Source organism: Plectropomus leopardus, chromosome 13 (genome assembly GCF_008729295.1).
Source record: "Plectropomus leopardus isolate mb chromosome 13, YSFRI_Pleo_2.0, whole genome shotgun sequence".
NCBI lineage: Eukaryota > Metazoa > Chordata > Actinopteri > Perciformes > Serranidae > Plectropomus > Plectropomus leopardus.
In genome coordinates this window covers 4,103,667-4,127,977 of record NC_056475.1, presented here as the reverse complement: position 1 = coordinate 4,127,977, position 24,311 = coordinate 4,103,667, and the positions used below count along the sequence as shown (strand labels likewise).

Below are 24,311 nucleotides of genomic sequence, written 5' to 3'. Positions count from 1 at the left end.
ACACTGTCACACAGTAATGCCTTACTCCGTACTTAACACTGTAAGACAAATATTAAGACTTCAGTACTTTTCACAGGCCATAACTGCCAAATGTCCCGCAGCCTGATCTTATAATGAGTTGACTTGCACAACCATAAATGACTGGAACGACTGGATATAAAATCACTAGTAATTTGACAGTTGAGTCATTTTCATTACAGTTAAATTGTACTTAATCGACTCACTGATGAGTCACTTAGCTCTCATCCACATAAGGACCAACCTGCGATTCCACATTATCGTGCTGCAAACTCTCCTCTCTGTTCGTCATAAATCATTTATATTCTCACCAGCTTTAATTACCTTTATGTCTCACAGTGGGTCCCCGTGGAGCTGTAACTAGCCTGGATAATTTCGGCCTCTCATCTCCACTTCCTCCTCTCTCTTCCAGCTGCACTTGTTCCCCTACGATCTCATCTCTGCTCTTTCTCTAGTCCTTCGTGCCACTCCCAGTGTCCTGCTTCTTCTTAGGTGTCCCTCTGCTAGCAGGTTACTCATTGTATCGTCGTTGTTTCTGGTTTTGTCTCCCCAGAGAGCAGTTCCTCAAGTCCAACGCTCAACTCACCTTCCGCTGTCGTCAGCTCCTCTCCGAGCTTTCCTACATCTACCCCATTGATGTGGTGAGTTGAACGTGACGGTCCGCTGCTGCACAACACATTGTTGACAAGCCAACTGCAAAGAATTATCTGGTTACAGAACCGCCGCTTTGATCAAGCAGAAACGGTGCCGATCATTATTTGTGCAACAGTTCCAATGTCTAATTCTGAATGTTATTGTTACTGCAGTGTCCTAGGAGATCATCCAAAGTCAACACTTTCTTTGTTAAACTTGCCTGATGAATATTACAGCCACCCTGTTTTCTAAAACATTTGGCGAAAAAAAAACCCGAACAAAAAAAAAAAAAAAAACCTAAATTTCTTCAAGGGGGTTGTTCACAAGTTTGTTGATAGGGCCGTAAAACGTACAGCAAATCTCCAGCCGTTGCCGCTTTTTTTTGCAAAGATGGCTGGAGGCCCCTATAATGGCATTTTTCGCATTGGCCATGCCACTCTCATAAACACAACATGCCTTTAGATCCTATATTATTTGGAACTTGCAATATGAAATGGGAGAATAAAACTAGAACATAAGTAAGAAAAACAACATCAGACATATTCAGAAGTGAATACTTCAATCAAATCCTACCCCCCCAACTCTTTTAAAATAAATAAATAAATAAAAAAAACAAAACAAATTATTATTATTATTTTAAACATGAATATTCCCAGTTTTTGACCCAGCATTTAGCAAACACACCTCAGATCAAATCAGGGAAGAATGAATCAGTAAAGACAAAACAAGAACTAATCAATGTAAGTGAACACACACATGCATGCACGCACGCACACACACACACACACACACACACACACACACACACACACACAAAACAAAACAAACACATCAAAACAAAAACTTGCCAGCTCATATCCCTTCAATATGTTGTTACTAAAAATGTGTTTATTTAAATTTGTTAAACGTTCTACATGTTTTGATTTTCACTCCACAGCTGTTCCCTAAATTAACCCCTTTGACAGTAATGCAATCATTTTTAGCTTTGGTCCTCACTGATTGTTTTTCTGAACACACGAATCAGAAGATCAGATCAACAAAGGAGGGGACTTTTGGTCAGATACTGAACTGATGACACTTTTAATTGGTGTCCACTTTCAAACTGTGCCGATTGTATTGATCCTCTGCGCTGCGGCAGTGAAGATCTGTAAAGCATCCGTGATTTTAGAAACACTGTAAGAATCATCTGTTGTCATTGTTTGACACTGTAATTGCAGCCTGACAGATTCACAAAAGCAAACAACCAAAAAGTCAGAACTGTAGCTCCATCCTGTTGTGATGCGCCCAAAAAAACAGGCATGTTGAAACAATGAATCTCTGCACGCAAAAGACACAAAATGTGAATGCCCCCTAACACTGACACCACTTGACAATGATTAAATGATATAAAGCAAGTGTCTCTGTCCACGCCTACACATGGTTTGATCTTGTCTGGTTTCTGTGTCTGATTATTGTCTTTAATATGAAACCTCTTATTTAAATCCACAGGCCAATCAGTCAGATTATGTCATCTGCGGAGTGAAGCTGCCAAACTCTGAAGACTTTCAAGGTAATTTATTATGTGCCTGCTGCTGTGTTTGAGGGTTACAGGAGGATAAGCTGTGGTAAGGCATGCTGAACAAATGTTTCGCCTTTGCTTTAATGCTTGTGGTTGTATGTACATGTCAAATTTGAAGGCGGATGATCTCATCGATTCAGTATCTATGATATCATAAGTTTGGCTACTGTACACTGCAATTTGGCATTACTGTGCTAAGATATTACAGTCTTTAATGTACTTAAACAACATAATTTTATAATTACCAGTATGTCATCTTTATGCATAAAAGAGATAATGACATAATTGTATCATCATTAGTTTTACTAGCTGGGAACGGTTGACATTCCTCTTAACTCTGGCGGGTTCTTTACAATAGAAATCATAATTTCGACACACATAATGACTTGACGTGCCTCAGATGCCGTCTGTGGGATGAGTTGGCAATGTGAAAACTTTCCTGTGGCAGTCTTTGATTTCAAATTAACAGGCATGCACGTGCAAACCTTCCTGGGTGTGTTTTCATCATGTGTCTTCTTATTTTTATTATTTTTCTCCTCCTGACATTGTTTCATTTGCATCAGATGATTTCTCGTCCTCACAGTAAAAAAACTGGATTAATTTATGAAATTTGATTAAGTGTTTGAAAACAAGAAACCCAAACTCCCATTAACCTGTCAAATCCGTTACAAGGTCTGTTTGGACCTAATCATTTAAAAAAGTATATTTCCTCAACCCATTTTTGCCCGAGATGTTAGAGACCCGACCTAGTGCATGCTTGAGAGGAGAGAGACCCAAAACTTGGAACGGGTCTCAGGTCTATTATAGACACGATAGTATACCTGGCAATTAAAAGCGCTACCATAAATGTCTTTTTACCGCTGAAAATGTTTTTAATATATACAAATTACTTACTGTTTATACGGTTAAACATTTTTTTGAATGTTTTATTTTATTGTTTTCAATTGTCACTTATTTTGTTGGTGTCCTAATGCAAACTGCTGTAACGCTCACATTGGTGCAGTTTTTTGTTTATAAACTAGGTATTAAGGCATGAGCAATTTGTTAAGAAATGTACCACAAACTGCCAAAAAATTAGTAGATTAAAAAAAAAAAAATTAAAGCAAGCTTTCAAATGTCAAGAGGAAAAAAAGAAAAAAACCCAATATTTATTATTACCATCAGAATTACATATTTAAAATTACATTACAGAATTTTTATAAATTTTAAGCACTTTTCCAGGTCACTTCCTTTTTTTTTTAAACTTGCTTTTCTTTTGTTAGAAACTAATTTTTGGGTAATTTTCTCACACATTTTACTAATTTCTAAGTTGTTTGTTCTTCCGTTGCTCATTCCCTTCCTTCCATTTTTTTGAAAGAAATTTGGGCAATTTACGCAGGTTTCAGAGTTAAAAGAGAAGGCAGACGGAGAAGGAACTAGGATGGTGTCCGTATTTTTTTGTTTTTTTGAACACTTAGCCTTTCTGAATTCTTGTTGGATGGTGAAGGAGTAGTTGTTACCACAGTCTTACAGAGTCTTGTCACAAGATGCTGTTGTTATGGCTTCCACAATAGCCACAATAACCACATGGTTTCATATCAAAGACCCAATATTGGGCAACAGAACAGTGAAAAAAAAAAAAAAAGAGCACTTTCAGCCACAAAGCCCTTGTTATCATGTTGGTGTGTGTAAGGGTCACGCTGTGTGTGTCGTGATGTATGAGGTTTGCTGTCGCAGCGAGGGAAACTCGGTGACTTCATGACCTCTCTGCAGCGCAGATGATCTGAAGGGGGAGCGGGTTAAATAGGTATTGAATGGTTAGCTTTGGTCTGCAGCATTTGTCTGACACTGAGAACACACTCGCCACTGTCCACTCAACATTCTCCAGCTCCCCTCGCCGCTCACAGCTGGTGAGACCCAGCGGGCCTCTGAACCCATAATTCAAAAATACCTCTCCCGATCTCCTCCGCTCCCCGCTGTCACACTCCACCTGCTAACATCTTTTAAGAGAGCAGTAAAGTGCACAGTAGTGACAGCCAGCCCGTTTGTGTTTGCAGCAATCACTTGTTCCCATAAGGTGGAGGCCTGTGTCTGCTTCTGCTTCCCAGTCCTGCATAGGTGGACACGTAGCAGTGAGTAAACAACCGAGCATGTGCTGTGGTAGAAGATCAAAAGCCTAACAGAGAACATCCTAATAAATTTATTGCTAACTACCTTTACTGTATGCCCTCCCTCCTGGTCAGGTGGCTTGTGGTTTGTGAAATGTAGAGAGGAGCTTTCATGCAATTCATGTAGCCATTAATATTCACCCTCTAACACAACAGCTGTGACCATTATGGCCAATCCCCACTGAAAGCGTTTTTAGAAGCGAATTTGACATCTCTCACTCGCATGTCTTATGGAACAGCTTCACTTCCACTTCCATCCAACGATGCGATGCATTGCGATGCGATACAACACAACATGACACATCACGACAGGATGTGATATAATTTATTGTCCCTGTAAGGAAATTTGTCTTGGACTAGGATGCTGCCACCATAAATGCCTTCGCAGTCACAACAAAACAAACTACATATGAACTAAACAGCACCAGTTGCACCAAATCACACCAATAAGTTGCACATAATACAAATTGCTCATAAAAAATATTGTACATTGCACATAACACATATTGCATCTATTTTTCATTCCGGGTGCTTGTATACTGGGACAAGGACAGTTAAACGGACGATTAAATGGCCAAATCGAGCTATAATTGTAGCTCCATCTAACTCTGCATGGAAACGTACTGACTCTGGATCGGATGACAGGACGCTAACGTCTCACTTATTTCTCACTTCCAGTGGGGATTCCAGTAAGACATCTTGCAAAGGCAAGTCCAACATGCAGAGACCTTAAAAAGAGGATGGACCAGCATGCGTTTTACTCCTCCATTTTACCCCATCGCTCACCCCTGCTCTCATTAGTGTGAGGTCTGCCCCAGAAAAAGCCTGCTCAAGTCTGGAACTGTCTGCGTGGGCGCTGGGGTCAGTTTAAAAAGGCCTACAGGGGGAGGATGCTCCACATTAGAGACCAGGGTCAGGGTTAGTTAGAGTCCTAATCCTACCGGGGGTCAAAGAGGAACAGGGTGGCACTCTGCTGAGGCCCTTCAGTGTTTTACATTTAACTTGTCAGCTAAAGCCTGACAAGATATCAGCAGTCTCCTCTTGCACCCTAAGGTGTCCTTTAGTTGACCTGGTAATACTGTTAGTGCGCAGCATCATCTGAAAGCACCAGAGGACAGGAAGCTGTTTACTCCAGGTGCTTTTGGGGCGATGGGCGAGAAAATGCAGGAAACTTAATGATACAAAGCAGGCTCGCTGTGTTAAAAGACGCTCTGTGAGCCAAAGAGTCCACCAATCACTCTTGCCATAGTCTATTATTTCAACGCATTAAGATAAAAACCACGGTGATTTTAAGTCTTTGCCTGGAGCAGCGTCCTGCTGCTGTGTGAGAATGTGAAACCACTTAGTGCGTTGTCTTGAAACCATTTCTCGTACTTAAAGCGAGATGGTCTGCTGTCAGAAATGTTCACAAAGGCATCCAGTTTTCCACGCTAAAAGTTATTTGGGCTCAGAGGGGATACTTATACGTGATGCTTTTGCTTCTCAAGCACATAACTGAAAGAAATTGGGAATCCCACTGCAACCCAATGTTTTTTGGTACTCTGTGTGTCGTGCCACATTTTGTATCACTTTCAAAACACTTTCCCACATGAATGCAACTGCTCTTCTTCCTGTGAGTACTTGGTCGCCAAACTATCTTTGGTTGGATGTTTGTACATTTTTGTTTGGATTCGCAAGATGTGGACGCGGTTAATGTCAACACATTTGATTTTTCCGTGTAATGAGAGTGAAAGTCCAAACAAAATAGGCATTGCTGACTGTGTGCTTTGAAGTTCATTGTGTAGTAAAGTACTGACTTTCTGGTGATTAAAATGTTGTTTTCAGCTCAATTTGTGTTAGATTTTGGGTTTAGTGGCTTTGGTGTGTTGATGTAGATCACCGTAAAGCCCACTCATGGAATAATCCTGATGGTTTTTATCTAATATGTGATTACTTGAACCTATTTTTTACTTTGTGTCCTGCAGCAAAGGATGATGGGAGTGTGGCGGTCGCCCTGGGTTACACGTCGCACCTGGTCCTGATGATCTCGTGCTTCCTGCAGATCCCTCTTCGGTATCCGGTGATCCACAAGGGTTCACGCTCCTCCATCAAGGACACCATCACTGACAGACTCACTGAGAAGGAGAGAGAGTAAGTACACTTAAAACTTAAATTAGGACCCATTTAAGACTCTGTCTTACATCTGATGCAAAGCGGCTCGCAGCACAACAAAATGGTCATTGCTAGTTTTAGATAGATAAAGTCATTTTCACGGCCAGGTGGAGCTCCTCTTTCTTCCCTAAGCAGGTTATGAAGTTTGAGCCATGAAGTGGATTATTGATCAGCTGATTTGATCAGAGCTGTTCAGATTAATGCAGTAAAAAAGCACTTTTAAAGTTCAAAATCCTAATTTTTTTATTCCAGTGAAGACCTCAAGTGATGGGTCATAAACCTGACTAATTGTTGTTGTTAGATTGTATCTGATTGTGGTGAGTCAGGAAACAAGTTGTTTGTTTTTAGGATGAATAAAAAACACACTTTTCCACCATGCTCTCATGTAAACAGGGCTAAAGTGGGTAATTGACAGTTTATACAAACGTGTAAGGGGTTCAAACCGACTATTGCTGCAATGGTTTTGGCAGCTGTGATAGTTGTATTATTGTATGTAGAAATACAACAAAGTTAAATTGAATATAACTTAAAAAAGAACTTTTACACCACATTTTAATTTGAAGAAGTCTCTTTTACAAATTCAAACAATGTTCTCTGGCACTGACAAATCAATGACAGAGTTATGAAGTGACTGAACGTTTGATTTTTAACTGAAAAAAGTTACCTAAGTTAGAAGCAAAAAAATGCAAATAGTGCAGCACATCTTCTTATAAAAACACCTTCCTCTATGCGGGATGACATATGTAATACTTGTTACGTTTATACGTTGGAAAGCCATGGCATTTTGTTTTACAGCCCTGTGTTATAACACAATGTGTTCAGGGAAAATCAGAAATATGAAAATCCAACAATTTTGTCTGCATTTTCAGTTTCTGGCTGTGATAAATAGCATAATTTTGGTGATTAATATAGAAAACATGCCCGCAGGTTTGGAAGACATGTTTTCGTTAAACATTGGCAAAATTTTTAAAAGAAAACAAAAATCACCGAAATGTTTTCTCAAGAAATAGCCAAAAAAGAAAAAAAATTAGAATATCCAAAATATTTATCAGATAACATGCCCTCCTAACCCATGCGCATATTTTCTTAAAAATCAGCAGTAAAATAAATTCAAAACAAGTTGTATGCTTCCAAAATATTTGACAGCATTTGACAGAATTCATTGTTTTTAAAAGTAATATAAAAAACCTATTACGTGGTAATGAAAAATAAATGATAAGGAGTATTGAAGGCCATTTATGACCTTTAAAATTTGCCCCAAAGTCATGGAAAAATCATGGAAATTCACTGGGAAAAATGTGAATAAACCCTTTCTAGTGTGTTTTCTTCTATGAAATACTCATGTGCTACATTGCAGATAAATCCTTGAACATTATACCGTCTTTTGCCATAAAACACATCTCTCTCTGTTTTTAATACATACCTGCACAGCTTGAACAGGTGGTGCTGTGTCCTGCTGCTGTTTTGTTTTGCCCATGGTAACGAGTTCCCCTGATTTCACATGACTCGTGTTCAGTGAATCTACAATGAGGCTCTGCTGAGACTGTAAATCACAGTGCTCACTTTGTGCCAGTGTCACACCCTAAAGACTTTACGTCCTGTCTTCACAGCATTATATCATTTTTGTTGAATCAAAAGAAGTGAATCATAAACTGAGCACGTAACCTGACCTGGGGCTGTGTCAGGGTCGTGACACTGTAATTACAGCGAGGGACGATATAATGAAATTGTTATTTGTATTTGTTATGTTTGTGTAACTATGCATCAAGTCAGAATAAAAAAAATCCCTGTTGCGTTCTGATAATTGCACGTTTGGGACTCACGTGCTCAGATATGCACCTTACATGCATTATTGAAATTCCTCAACAAGTGTGAGAGGGCGGAGAGCAGGAAGATTATGCTGTAATCAGCAGTGTTACTAATCGCCAGGGATGTGGGTGGATGTGATTGCTCCCTTTGTGTTTGAGTGTGTAGTCTGGAGAGGAGAATAAAAAGTACAGAGTCATGCTCGCACTCGTCAGCACTTACATCAGGGAGTCAACGCGCTGTGCTTGGGGGCCGTTTTTGAAAAATGACAGGAAACCAGGGGCCAGTCGCAGCAGCCCCATACACGTTTCTATGATTTTAGGACATTTCTCAGATTTTAGGATGCGTGGAGGGTTTTAGGATGATACTAGGATTGTAAGATGTTTTAGGATGTTTCTTGAATTTTAGGACATTTCTAGGATTTTAGGACAATTTTTGAATTTTAGGACATATCTTGCATTTTAGGATCTTTCTAGAATTTGAGGGTGTTTCTCAGATATTTCAAGGATTGTGGGACATTTCTTGGATTTTAGGACATTTCTAGTATTTTAAGACATTTCTTGGATTTTAAGGATGTTTCTACAGTTTTAGGACACATGAAGGATCTCAGGACATTTGTCATTTTTCGACTTTTCTGGATTTAATGACATTAGGGTCTTAGATGGGACATCTGTCATGGAGTGCGAGGGCTGGCACTTTTTTTAAATAAACAAGCTCTATTTTGATGCTTTTTTTTGCACTGTGGTACCTTATGTATACTAAAACTACAAAAACAATTCCATGTGTTAATCACGTGACTTTTATTATGAAATAGAAAATGGATGAGGGCCACATGGAGTAGATTGAAGATTTGTGGCTTTGTTGTGGTTAAACACATATCCATCTAAATAATTGTACAGATGAATAATTAAAAACTCAATTCTGAACGAAATAGATATGTAGGAGATTTTGACTTTGACAACCATTACAAAGCTCAATCGGGCTGCTTAAACACACTCCGTCTGATCTGTGATTTGGATGAATTCACCCTTTGACTACAGATACTCATTTCCCTTAAATGATTGCCAAAATGGTCTTGCGTGTGTCTGTGCACCTTCCTATATTATGTGCCGGCAGGATGTTTAACCTGCCCTGCAGCCTCTCAGTGTGTTTCCCTGTCATTGCCGTGCAGGACGGGGTAGTTTGTGTGCAGTTCCCCCCTCTCCCCCTGTGCACATGGTCCATGTTAAGAGACATGAAACCGCTGAAGCCCCGGAACAATAACCTCTTTTCTTGGAGTTCACAGGTTCCTCTCGTCTTTAGCTGGCCTCCCTCGCCTGGCGTTCACATCCACCACCTCCACCAACAGTTTATTTTGTGTTTGAACCAAGCAGTGATGTGTAAATCCCACTTACATCCTTTTTCCCTTTAGCCGTGATAAAGAACACACACAAAAAAAAGAGAACTCATTTGCCTCAATACTTTGGGCGAACGACTATATGAGGCAGTGCTTGCTTTTTAATGGCCGGGCTCTGGTCTCAATCAGACACTGGACATCTGGATCACATCTCCCCAGTTCTCCCCCATGCAATCAGAAACACTGGAACCTGGCTCTCCACAGGACAAAATGTGGGCGCAACATGTCGTTAGAGTTCGCTGATTTCAGAGAACGTCTCTGACAGGGAGGTGGATGATTTTGGGATCCCAAAAATGGCCAAATCATACAGAGTGCCACACCAGTCATATTCCACACCTTTACTTTCAAACATTCTTACTGGGTCACTTTCAAACGCTGGCCTGCTGGAGGAAAACATAGCTCAGATCCACACTTCTTTTCCTGTGGCAAAATATCAAACTATGAAATGAGGCAGCCATTATTCTACCTTTTTGGTAGAAAAGAATAAAGTGATATTAGCCAAACTCAACCTCAACCATCTGAAATCTGGATCCCCAGAGCACAAGATGTACTTTGATGAAACCTGGAGCGACATCACCTTTCTTGTACTGTTTTCAGATGCTTTTCACAAGTATTAAAACCTTTAAACCTTTAGCACATTGTTGTCATTTCTTTCAAAAACACGAGGAAAAAAGGCGATGAGCAACATTATAACAAAAACTGTTCCAAAAAGTGCAAAAAAAAAAAATACTGGATTTTAACTACTGTAGTGGAGTGAAGAGGCTACTTTGAGTACATTGTGGACGTGGAAAGTAAAGTATCATGAAGTAAATGACAAACCATGTGCCTCCACACTTTATGGGTGTCTGAGTGCTAACCAGCAGTGTGGTTCACATCCATGTAGAAATATGGATTTGTTTTCTATGCTTTTTTACTTTATTTTTGTTTGTTAATTAATATTAATGTAATATGTATTTATTATTATTATCTTATTTAGTGATTTATCATTATATATATATATATATATATATATATATATATATATATGTGTGTGTATATGTGTATATGTATATGTATATGTATATATATGTATATATGATATGATATGATGACCATAGGGGACATAGTTTAACTGAAAAAAGTTTTAAAAAATAATAAGGGGAAAAAAAAGGAGAAAAAGATAAAAAGCTAAGGAAAATTACATATTTTATTGACATATATTGATATATATTTATATAATCACATTTAAAATTATCTTATAGAATTATTATAGATTCTTAGCACTTTTTCCAAGTGTCCCTTTTTTGTTATTTATTCAACAAATTTTCTTGTAATTCTTTGTTATTTTTTACTAATTTCTCACTTAATTGGGGGGTCTTTTTTTTTTTTATTTCTCATTGCCTTCTTTCCACATTCTTGAAAGAAATCAAGACAATTTCCGCAGGTTTCAAAGGGTTAAGGACGCATGGAGCCGCCTAAAATCAGCACAGATATTCATCACATTGCAAGAGCAGGGTTAGGACGATTACCTTAACAGGGGCCTACAGTGCAACATGCAACTAAAATACCATAAAGGTTCCTATGTGCCCGCCATTATAATGGACTGACTGCTTGCTAATCCTACCACGCTCTGAGAAACTGATCCCGTGCCACCTCACTTATCACCACTGGCTGCCTCTTTCCGACACTTTAATCACCCCTTTTTTGTACACTTTTAGAGCTCGCCTGGTTGCTTTCCGTCTCCCCACACATCATTTTTGGTGTGTGTCTGCTGCAGCCCGCGGGGACTCAGGGGTCATAAACATGTGAAGGGGGGGAGGGTGAAAGTTTGCCTGAGCGTTTGGCCCCATTCAGGGACACCTCAGGGCGATGCTGGATTGTTGTGCCTGTTGAGCGGCAACGAAAGCTCAAAGTTTATTTTTTGTCGCTGGACGCTGGTGTAAATATCCTGCATGGTAGGACAGGAAATGTGCAAAGAGACTCCTGGTGAGCTTCTCCAGCTGTTGTCATGACATAATCACCCACACAGAGAGATGGCCGATCAATCACGGCGTTGTCTGATTATGTCGTGCTCTTTCTCCCACACTTTCTCCGAGCTGTTCGTCTTCTTAAGTGTGATGCATGGGGATATGAAAGTGTCTTATCAACACCTCACTCGCATGTGCCTCAAACAGGGATAAAAACAGGGTTTTTTAAATGAAATGTGTCATTTTTGGTTTGGTTGGGTTTATTTTATTTTATTTTATTTTACTTTATATTATTTGATTTGATTCGATTTGATTTATTTTGAACATGTAAGAAAGAAAATAGAAAAGTCATTTTAAAAAACACTGCAGACAAACAAAAAAAGTAATATTTACAAAAAGCAAAAAATTGTCGACCACATTATGACGTTTTGCATACTCAAAAAAGAGAGAGAATAAGTACAAACTTATTTAACCCCACCCCTGCTTTATAAGTCATTGAATTTTGATTAACCCGCGTCCTCACACTCTCTCCTGCATTTCAGTTTAATGTCATTTTAAAAAAGTTACAAATTTCTTCTTCCACTGGAATTCAAAACCTTTATAGTATGGTGCAATTTTAATGTCAGGTTTTGTAATTTATATCAAAATGTTTTTTATTGTGTATTTAGGGATTTTTTGAAAAATATAAACATATGTGTATCAGCATAACCAAATTATGTTCTCAACCTGCATAATAATTTGCATTACACTTTGTACAAAACCAAACTTTTGCTGTTACACATCAATTGATGAACCATAAAATACTACTGCTACTAAAAATAATAATGATAATAATAATAACTAAATGTATGTAGCACCTTTAAAAAAGAGTTTACAAAGTGCTTTGACAAACTAACTTAAGTACTAATATTAGAATTAAATACGATTGATACAGAACAAAAGAATACATTAAAAAATAAATTAAAAGACAAACTAAAATAGATGAATTAAAATAGATGGCATCACATAAAAGTAAGTTGATAAAAATGAAATCTGTCCTTAAAAAAGAGAAAAAGAAAAAGGTAAAGAAGAGGAGAATACTCTCTGAAATGAGTATCAAGTATGATATTTTTCTGAAGTTTTACTGCGTTCTGTAAGAGACTGCACTTTGTCTGGCATTGTAGAAGAATTCATTACTTGCGCAGTGTGATAAGCACATGTTTGGTGGTGGTTCAGCTGCATAGTTACTGTGTTCTTCATAGAGCCAGAGAGCTTAAATCAAACTGCAACAAATGGCTCATTATTTAGGTCTGTATGTCAACTACAAAGGCACTGTGGGACTGGACTGAATGTTTACTTGTCTTTTGAGGTTTTCTGCCAAATCACTCAAGGACAATGGCAGGAATGCTATGTTTATAATAGCTCCGAAGAAGACGAGGAGTCTCTTCTAGGTTGACAGGTTAGTTGCATAAGCAGCCCTTCATCTTGGAGCCCTGCTGTTGCGCGGCCTTTTCGAGCCGTCTTTTGTTCGTACTTCATTAAAAAGATAACTAGAAGCATCTGTGCTGAATGGCTTTCTGAAGGATGCTTTATGTTGAAGGGAATGAGGCAGCCAGCTGAGAACATCTATTAATATTGGATTCTTGGTCATAGATTGAGGGGAGAAAATGAGTCTGTTTTTGTTTTTTGATCAGTATTAGCTCTTGCTCTTTTTCAGGGGTCGACTGTTTTTCTGGACCGATACTGATTAATAACAGTTAATGAGACCGATAACTGATATTTGGAACCGATGTGCGTTTACGATAAAATTAATATCTTTCTGGCAATATTTAGAATTTGGAGTTTAACAAACTCCAACACAAAACTTTGTTGAAATGCATTTATCAAAACAGAAACTTTTAACATCATACAGCAAGTTCCCAGCAACTTTTTTTTGTAAAATCAAGTGAAAATTTAAATAAAAATTGAATAAATAAAAATGACTCCCTGTATCGGCTGATACAGATTATTAGCAAAATGCCAACTATTGGCTCCAGTAATCTGCCGGGCTGATAATCTGATGAGCCCTACATTTTTAAGCCGTGCCAGTGTCTGTCCACCACCTTGGCACCAGATGTTGCACAGATGTTCATGATCTCCAGAAGATGAATCCTGTTTATTTTTGTGATCCCCTGTCTCGTCCTCTAGCGCTGCATTGAGAGTTTGTGGTTTCAGCGTCTTTACAGCTACATTACATTGTCATAAAGAGCATATCTACCATCTAGCTGAATGCACTGCTGTGTGGACATACAGTCCCTCAGAGCTGCTCTCATGGCTGGTTTATATTCTTGTTAATGCAGCTATGATCATGGAAATTGGTGGTGACCAGAGACTGCCATGGGGTTGTTACATTAATCCTAAATAGGTGTTATAATCTCTTGATTTAGGGTCAGATAGCATGCCATTTTTTAAAGAGTGCATTTGGGATGATGTGATAGTCTGCTCTGGCTTACGTTTTTGGCTCGTGAACACTGCAGTATGTAGGATGCCGGTCAGATTGAGCTCCTCTTTTCCATTTCTGCTTGTGATTAAAACAATGGAAGAAAACAAAAGGAAAGTGAGTAAGAGGTTGGGAGCTGGGGTCAGCAGACCCCTGGATATTCTTAAAAGCTGTGATGAAAACCCAATATGACAGAGCGAGCAACCGCCACATCACTCAGGAGATGCTTTAACGGCGTAGACCAAGATGGCGAAACGGTTATATGGGGGTCCTAAGTGCAGCAGCGGTCATTAAAATAGCATTCACTGACAGATGCTCAGTGTAATCATTTCTCAGATATTGAAAATTACAGCTCACAGTGATTTATATACTAACCGCTGCCATTAGAGCCTTGACAGTTGCAAGGCAGGTGTTTTTTTTTAAAGCAGGCCCAGATGATTTATGGTCCCATGCCGTTTGAAATTGCACATTAAAGGCATTGTGAAACTCACAAGCACCCCCCACTCCCAACCCACCCACCATTAAAACAGGGGTGTACCGGCCAAGCTTTGTCTCCAACATGTGAGCCAGAACTGTTGTTTTGCAGATTTGGAGTATTAATTAGGATGTCTAAACAGGCAGGCCAACACATATGGAGACCTCAGCCTGTGTATACATTACTGCAGGTCAGCCAGTCACCAGGAGTCTTCCCGCCATATTCTCCTGAACCGCAGTAAAGCTGAGTACGACCACCCACCTGCATAGCTGTGTCCTCTTTTATACTCCTACGCTTAATACAATGGAACTGGGGGGAAGACAGAGGAGTCCAGTATACTATAACATGCTTAAATACACATGCTCTCTAAAGTTTTCACTAGAAGCTCCCGCTGACATTGTGGCCCTCTCTAATTGAGTGCTTTTAACAAGGCTGCCTGTAAAAATGATGGTCATTTTGGGTCAAACTGGAATCACCGCCTCCTGGTTGTTTGCCTCCGTGAACCAGTCAAGTTGCAATGACAGTAGACAATACTTCAAATATATATGTTGCTGCATTCTCAAACTTGTTTCACGCACTTCTTCAACCTGACAGCACAGAGAACATTAGCACATGTATTCTTGAGTTATGGCAAAAAAAACACGTCTTTGGTGGTTGCATTGATCTTTGACCTTTTGACCACCAAATTCCAATTAGGTCACACTTGAATCCAAGTTTGTGCTGAATTTGAAGACATTCCCTTGAGGTGATATGTCACGCTCATGAGACAGACCAAAGGTCACAATGACCTTGACCTTGACCTTTGACCATCAAAATCTTCTCAGTTGATTTGTGCCAAGTTTGAAGAAATACCATCAAGGTTTTCGTAAGATATTACGTTCAAATGACTGGTAAAACAAAGTTGAAGTGATCAAGCACTTTCTACCTTTCATCACCAATTTCTAATCAATTTACACTTGAGTATAAGTGGACGTTTGTGCCAAATTTGAGGAAATTCCCCTGAAGTTGTCTGTGAGAGATCAATGCATGAGAAAGAGATGCACTCAAGGTCATAGTAATCTTGACATTTGACCACCAAAAAATCGAATCAGTTCATTGTCCAGCCCAACTGGACATTTGTGCCAAATTTTAAGAAATTTCCTCGAGATATTGCGCTCACGAGACTGAGATGGACGAATGCACAGTGGCCTTGACCTTTTACAATTGACCGCAAAAATATAATCAGTTCATCCTTGAGTCCAGTTGTAAGTTTGTATTCAATTTGAAGAAATTCCCGTCATGTTTTTTTAAGATATTGTGCCCACATAAGTGAGACAGACAAGGTTACACTGACCTTGAACTTTGACCACCAAAATCAAATCAGTTCATCCATCCAAGTGGAGGTTCGTGCCAGATTTGAAAAAATTATCCTAAGATGTTCTCGAGAGGTTCACAAGAATCGGACGGATCGATGGACAGACAGCCCAAAAACATAATGACTCCGGCCATGGCTTTTGCCCTCTTGGAGGCAGAAAAACAAACTCCATTTTGGCTGTTTTTGTTGGTCCAGAAACAGTTTTAAAACAGATTGTATGTACAAAGCGAAATGCATAAACAAAGCTTTAACTAGAGACTTTTTGTTCACAGTAACTGCTCTCTTTGTACTCTGTTTAACCGGAGCGTATAAAAGACGTCATGTGCTGCTGACACCTGCTAAGAGGCCCCCCAGTGTTCAGACCGGGGAGACAGTGTAGACGGTGGTGGTGAATCACTGAGATGAAAGAAGCAAAAGTCAGCCTGCTATTAAAAGATCCCTCAGCAGGAATAAAAGAAAGGACAAGGGCTGTTTTAAAAAGAAATGGACAGGAAGAAAGAGCAAAGAACTTCCTATTACTTCATCTCATCATTGTAGCTGTGTGTTTATTGGTTGTTTCCTCCTTTTAACTAGAGTCCTTTCTTTATATATTTTGGTTGTCTGTGTCTAGACCCTACAGTTAAAGAGCTGGGGCGCACATACTCTCACTCATAAAGACAGGGAGGACTTTCCTGTGAGATGCGGCTTTTGTCTTTTTACAGTGTCAAGGCCCCACACTTATTAATTACATATTTTCGTGTCTACACACAAGGCCAGCGCTCGCACGTTAACTATCCTGTGGTGAAATGGCTCTGATGGGTAGATGGGAGGGAAAGAAAAGAGCATTTTTTTCTCAGAGAGAGGAGGGAAGAAAGTGACAGATTTACTCCTATGCTGAACCCACTGTCATGTCTTTGTCAGCTTTTTGTCCAGTGCACGCAGAGTTGAATATTAGCTAAATGAAAGCAGATTTCATGTTTCAGTAATCACTCTTATAAACGGACACTCAGGCGAGCGGGTGTGTTGATTATGGGGCCTGTCATATTTGGTTTGCTGTGTTAGTTTCACGGACATGACCCTTCAACAGAGCTGCCACTGAGGGGAGCAGGAGAGGGATGTGCTGACGGAAGAAACGGCCTGATTAAGGAAAGTGAAGAAATATGAGGAGGACTGCTGAGATAGAGATGATTAAATTTGATTTATATGTACAACAAAATTAAACAAAAGGGCCGACAGTTGCGCACAAGGTGCGGGAGGCGAAGTAGGCATGAGCTCATTTAGAAACAACACAAAAACAAATTGTTGCAAGCCAGTGGAGAAGTGTGGCAAAGAGAATATTTATTCTCTATTTACCCACTTGCTTTTATCTTATTTTATTTGTATGTTTATATTTCTTAATGTTGACAACCCCCTATTCAGGTTAAATAATGTTTTAGTGAGAAAGAAACAATCTCCTCTGCAAATCGGCCTATATAAATGGGGTTTTGGTTGTGTTCTTCAGTTCGCCGTTGGAAACAAAAAGGCAACTGATAATCGTTTCATATTTATTCTTTCAGAATAAATCTTTAATATTTTTAAAATATGTCAACCCTAAGTCTGCTGTGATTCGTGGGTGCAACATTTTTCATATTCATTCTTTAATTTATATTATTTATTGGGTAAATAGAGAATAAATATCCTTCGTGCCATAGAAGCACAATTGGTGCCACATGGAGCGCTCCTCCAGCCTGTCTGAATCTGTCTGTCTGGTTTGTGTCTGTTTATTCTGGACCCTCCGTCCTAATGGACGGACAGGGTACTGATTCTGGACTGTATATTCCTCCAGGACTGTAATTTATTCCATCCTGTTTAGTGTAGAGTACTGCTTCAGTTTATGCTGCTGCTGCCGCTGGCTGAGTGATTAAAAATGGCGTTCTGTCCCCTCTTACTCTGCTTTTCCTTATTTCCCTCCAAGACACTTACATTTTTACTGTTGTAGTAGGAATGATAGGAATGGCTGTCTGTCCCTATAGTCTCAAGTGAGTTAGATGCAAACTGAAGTGACTTTTTTGACAGCAAAATGAATTCTCTGTGAGTGGTTTATGTTAATTTATGTGACTAGTGTTGATCGACGTGCTTATTTTAAGCACTTTCTTGGCATGGTTTCCTTTGAAAGGCGTTTTAATCTCAGTGGGACAAAGCTGGTCAGATTAGATAATGTATATAATAATAAAAATGTGCTCCCTAACTGAATCACATGCTGCTTCGGCGCCTCCTCCCTTCCCTCCGTCCTCAGACTTCCTCCCTCAATCCTCCCCACTGGAGTGTAATAATATATTTGACTTTACTGGACGTCCCCGGGAGGAATTCCTGGTGTTTGGTGAACCGGAGTCTCTCCAGTGTGATTTCAGACACAGTGGACAGCGGTCATTAATCACTTCACCGGGATGATGTGATGCTGTGCGTTCATGTGTTTGTGTGTGTTGGAAGTGGCAGTGTTTTTCCTTTTTGAGAGCGGTCATCAGCAAACAAGTCCTATCTGTTCGTGGGGAAGTGATATTAGGAATGCCAGCGGTACAACGGGAATGCCTGTTTTGTTGTTCTTCCTCTCTCTGTTAGTTATTTCCTAGTGCTGGGATATGACCTCCGGCATGTCGCTTTCTCCGTGGGGCCTGGGCTGCATGGCGGAGATGTGGAGGACCAGAAAGTGGCTGGCCGCATTACCCCGAGGCTACAGGGTCTCACTTTTTAGTCGCCAGCCTTAAGAAGCAACATCCTGTTAGAATTCATTCTAAGGGCTAGAATGACCTCCATCTGTTAAGGGTTTACTTCTTTGACTTCCCAGGTTGCCATGTAATGTGTGATTGAAGAGGTGTTTACAGTGACTACATGCACATGTACAAAATATTTCAGTTTATGTCCCTTTTCTAAAAAGACAGTATTCCTACTAAGCTGTTCACATGGCTAATAAAACAAATATTCCATTTGTTCAATTCCTTCTTAAAGGATAGGGACTGCTTTGTGTCTGTAGGTAAATCACATGTGGAGTTCCCCAAGGTTACATTCTGGGGCCTCTTCTGTTTAACATCTACATGCTTCCACAGGCTCAGATTACGGAAAATAACAAAATATGTTACCCTAGTTATGCAGATGTCACCCAGATATGCATTACCTTATCACCAGAGGACAATGGTCCAATCGAAGTTCTGACAGACTGCATACAAAGGAATGATTGGATGTGCCACAAATTTCTTATACTGAACAATAACAAAATGAAGCTACCCTTTCAGATGCCCTTTAACAGGCAATTTGACCCTTTGAACTTTAAGCAAATTGGTTTGATTTATTTTAAAAACATGGGGGTAAAAACAATGACCAACGTGGCAAGAAATGTCATACAAATTGCAAGAAATTAATTTTAAAAAAATCCTGAAAATTAGTTAAAAAAAAGAGAAGAGGATTATTAGAAAATTATCCTCCAAAATAGGGAAAATGTCAAGAAAACTATATTATTATTTATAATAATTCTATATTAAAATTACATTACGAAATATAATACAATATATAATACAAATACACATTCATGTTTTATTTTCAGCACTGTTTAGGTCATTCTCTAATCTCTTTTTTATCTTATTTTAAGGTAATTTTATTTTAACTTTTTGTTTCTTACATTTTTGGGGGGACATGTCTTGTTAAGTTGCTCATTGCCCTCTCTTTATGTTTCTGAAATAAATTAACCTAATTTGCTCAGGTTTCAAAGGGTTAATTGACAATGTTAAAAACCACAGACCAAGCCAGAAATCCTGGGGTAATCATGGACTAAGACCTGTGTTTTGATGCTGATGGTCACAAAGTCTGCCTACAATCAACTTAAGAACGTGTCAACAATAAAAGTATTTATCATAATGTTTCATAATGCCCAACAGCAGGTGCGTTTTTTGGGCTGCTCCCTGAAAGATTTGAATAGTCCAAAAGTTAACTGGATGTATTTGTAGCCATGTAAACGTAGTCAGTGAGCACAAGGTCAGGTTGTGTCTGAGATCTCCAGACGGACACAGATATGAGGAGAAGAAAACAGATGAAATAAAGCTCATGCTATCGAAGGCAAATGCTTTCACAGCTGAAATGCGGAAACGTGGGTGTTATCAACAATTTCAGAGCCTCAAGCTCTGAGTAAAGTCTGGCCTTCGAAACGTCAAAGCCACATCTGAATCAATACATCAACTTTCAGGGTTAGACTGCTGTTAGCTTGATCTCAGTTGACGGTAGAGTCCAGTGAAGTGCCGGCGCAGAGGAAATGTATTTGCTGCTGTATTCTCACATTGCCTCAAGCACCTATAGGTCATAGTTAGAGAGGGGAAAGAGCCCCATATCTGCTCTGACACAGGATTAACAAAAGACCATGACCCAGTCCCCAGGGGGCGCGCACGCGCACACACACACACACGCACACACACACACACACACACACACAGCGGATTCATGCCGGATGCACACACTCACCATTTCACACTCTTACACACACACATGTGCAAAACATTCAACACATGTCGGCACATACAGTACCAGTACCGTACCGCACCTCAGAAGGCATCTGCTGCTTCTGGCAGTGCTGTCCCATAATAACAGAGCTGCATCTCTTATGGCATTGGTCACACTTATGGATGGATAAATTGAAAAAAAAAAAAAATCATAGCTGTGTCCCATTTTAGAATTAGTTGTGAACCTCCCAATAAAGTCTTGATACCCCCTTTAGTTTTCCTATTAACCATCTTTTTGTGAGAATGTGGCGTCAGAATAAACACCCTTGTTTTACAGACCAGACTCCAGTAGCGAATGAAAACTCATAAAAGACAGGCGGCTCATTTAAGTGAGCATTTTTATTGTCATGCATGGAAGTTTCTGTCAAGGAGATGTATTGAGGTGCAGCTTCAAACATATTTCTATGTTGTTGTTGAGATGTGAGCGGTATGTATTACACATTACTCGTGACTTAACAAAAAGGAAGGCATTACATCATTGTTTTAATCCTTATAGGAAGTAAGATGTTAACTTTTTTACTTTATTTTTGTTTTTGTTTATTTTTTTATTCCACACAGGGTTGGTGCATTCATGAAAAAACAGGAAAAGTCATGGATTTGCAAATTGCATTTTCTAGGCCTGGAGAAGAAAATTAAATAATCCCTGTTTTGAAAAAGTCATGGAATTTTGTTTCACAAACTTGTATAATAACATGAGGTGTTCAAGGACTATCGAATATTTAAAAATCCAACAATAATCTCTGTTTTTACAGTTGACATTTACCAAATTTCTTCTTTAATAATCATGTTTTCTTAACTACTGGCAGTAAATGACAAGCCTCCCCATTTTGCACCATGCCCTCCCCTCTCAAAAATAACAACAAACTTTTTTTACTATATTTTAAAAAGCTGCTTTATAATAATGAAAAAAAGAACCGATAAGGAGTATCAATGATCGTTTCAGAGGATATATGATTTTAGAAATTTGCCTCAAAGTCATGGAAACGTATTGGTAAAGATGTGTATGAACATTTTTTTAAGGTGTTACCTCTAACATTGGATGTCGGCCTCCGTCACATGACGTCAGACAGTAACACAAGCTTTACTTACCTTTAAATTGACATTTCCTCTGTGCGTTCTTCCACTTTGACGTGGACTTTTGGCAACAATAGAAAAACAACAGCTGTTTATGTGACTAACTGCATTTATGTTGCATCTGTGTGCATGTATATGCTTATGGCAGTGCCTAGCCTTGGTAACATCTCGTGTGTGTTGTTGAAATTTGGGTTCTGACAAATACCAGATGTCAGTTTCATGTGCAGAAAGGAGCTAAGCAAATCCTCTAAAATGAAGACGTTTTTTTCCTACGCTTCTTAAAAAGCACTAGTTCAGTGTTTGGGTGAGAGGTTAAGAGCGGGATTAGGTTTAGGTTACTCTGAAGGTTAAGGTGAAGCATTCAGAGAAGGACTCGAGCCTGGGCTCAGATACCAATGTAGATAACAAAGGTCATCACAAATGTGTTGATGCAAACAGGTGTGTGTGTGTGTGTGTGTGTGTGTGTCCTTTGACAGAACAAATGGAGCTGCGTTCCTAAAATACGTTACCCTCCTCAGCGGGACTTCAGCAGACATAAGTGCATAATGACAGGAAGGGATGAGTCCAGCCTTAAGTCCGTGATAGCAGAGAGAGTTTTCCCTCTTTAGATGTCAGCCCCTCTCAACCGTCCCCAAAAACCCATCGTCCCCATTCTTCACGAGCACAGTCCTAACTGAGACATCTGACTGGCACCGAAGGGGCTTTCCCACCATACTGAAAGGAAAAGTTCTCTTTGGAAAGGCTGTTTGGACGCCTCCGCTCCTGTTTGATATTTCAGTTTAACAAGGTGCGGAGGTGGCAGCTGTGGGATGGGATCACAGACCCAGACCAAGCTTCATCAGCCATCTGCGAGTGTTACCGACTGTAAACCCTGCCGGCTTTGTGAACGGCCACTTTTAATAATGGGAAGAATTTATTGGCTGTTTCAGAGCCAAAGAGCAACAGTTGTCAGAATCTCTCAAAGTAGAATTAATAAGCAGTAAACCCCCTTTTAATCCCGCCATTCTTTACTGATATTTTCGCACTGACAGACCTACAGTGTGATATACAGAATGGATACAACACTGCTGTAAGCCTGATGGCGCTTAGGTGGCTTGTGAATGTTTTTTCGGAGTGTATATTAAGACGTTTCGTTTCTTGACTCTGTGATGATGGATCAGGTGGATTAAATCAGCTGCTCCTGTTTAACGCCATATTTGTATTTTTTCTCCTGTCTTTTACAGATTCCCTTTGTACCCCAGAGGAGAGCGCTTTCATTTTGAATATGGTGTCTACTTACTCAACAAGAACATCGCTCAGGTACGGACATGCTGCTAATGTGTCAATGGCAACTTTTTATGAGTTTGAGGATGTTAAAATGTTAAATTGGTTTAATTACACATAGCATGATTTTTATCTTACATTTTTGGGCCAAAATGTTGTCCTATAATGTTTTTGCACACGATGAATATGTAACATTTGCACATTTTATACGTATCAATGATTATAAATGAGTATATGAGCTGACTTTGTCATGTGGAGATGAGGGGGTGGTGTTGGATGGTAAGACGCCTGCCAAGCTGCAGAACAGTGTTCAAGACCAAGAAAAAACAAAACCAACTGTGATTTAGCAAGTCATTGCTGTGTTTGTAGCGGCATTTTAGGCACCAAATGTGGGTGTTTTGTAGTGTCCTCTTGCAGTTTTCGCAATGACTTTGTAGGCTCTGAAAACAGTTGTTTTTCTTACTGAGACATCACTGCTTTTCCTGCCGGGATTGTGTTCCTGAAACTGTGTATTTCAAGGCAAAATATGATCTTTTCAACAAGCTTTGTATCATAACAACGTGGGTAGTATGCATCAGTGAACAGAGGTAGATTTCACTCCATTTAACCAGCAAAATAGCCCCAGATATTATTTTGGGTCAGCTGGCGGAGTTTAGCTGGCTTTCGGGCTGCTGCTCGAACTACAGGCTGCACTTCTACATTTTCAAAGACTATAGTAGTGCATGAAGAGACTCTAAAAATCAGATCAAACTGTACGTTAAAACTAGGCAGTGCTAATCGAAAATAACCAAGATTATGTCACTACACTGCCTATTTCTGGCTCTAAATGTCCTAAGAAGCATATTTTAGGGCCGTGTTTAGCTGTAATAGCAAGAGCTAAAGAATACTTTTGGAAGCTGAAAAAACTGATCAAACGGTAAAACTAAGCAGCGCTGATCATAAATAAATCAAGATTCTGCATTTCATTTTCTTACCTCAAGAGTTTTCAGATACATGTTACTGTAGTACAAGGTGGTCGCGTACCAGCCTTCATTTTGTCAAAAGGAAGAGTTCGTGTTGCGTCACCCACCAGTAGGAGCATTTAGTGGTCCAGTGCAATGCAGTGCATTTTGGTATTTGAAGGTTTTCTACGGCTTGAGCAAATGCAACTGCCACAGTTATTTTCTCTGGTCTTGTAGCACCAATTTCAAAAGTATTTGCATCATTCTTCGGCATAGAAAGCCCAGTTTTATGAAAATACCCTCTTTGCAGCAGTGAAATGCGTCTTTTAGGTGCCTCTGAAGGAGCAGATAGTCACAACATATAATGGATCTGTGTGTGTCGGTGACATTTGGCACACATGTTGCATTAATGCTTTAAATTGGTTTCTCTTTCTCGCTCTCTCTCCATCACTCATAAACACAGATACCTCAGGGGAGGGTTGAACTCTTGACCTATCCCTGCTTATTAAAGTACACCTAATGTGTTGACCTGGGTTACTCCCACCATTCATCCCTCAGACATTTACCACTGGCTCCTAACAATTTGCAT

General features: G+C 39.5%; 1 protein-coding gene across 1 annotated transcript in view; it reads left to right on the top strand.

Moving 5' to 3' along the window:
- Window positions 1-24,311, top strand: part of uvrag (UV radiation resistance associated gene) — a 119,497-nt gene that overhangs the window by 44,216 nt on the left and 50,970 nt on the right. Inside the window, exons 10-13 of the mRNA XM_042498843.1 lie at window positions 572-659; window positions 2,140-2,200; window positions 6,321-6,486; window positions 22,742-22,817. Coding sequence (XP_042354777.1) covers window positions 572-659; window positions 2,140-2,200; window positions 6,321-6,486; window positions 22,742-22,817 — 391 coding nt within the window. The remainder of the gene's footprint in view (window positions 1-571; window positions 660-2,139; window positions 2,201-6,320; window positions 6,487-22,741; window positions 22,818-24,311) is intronic.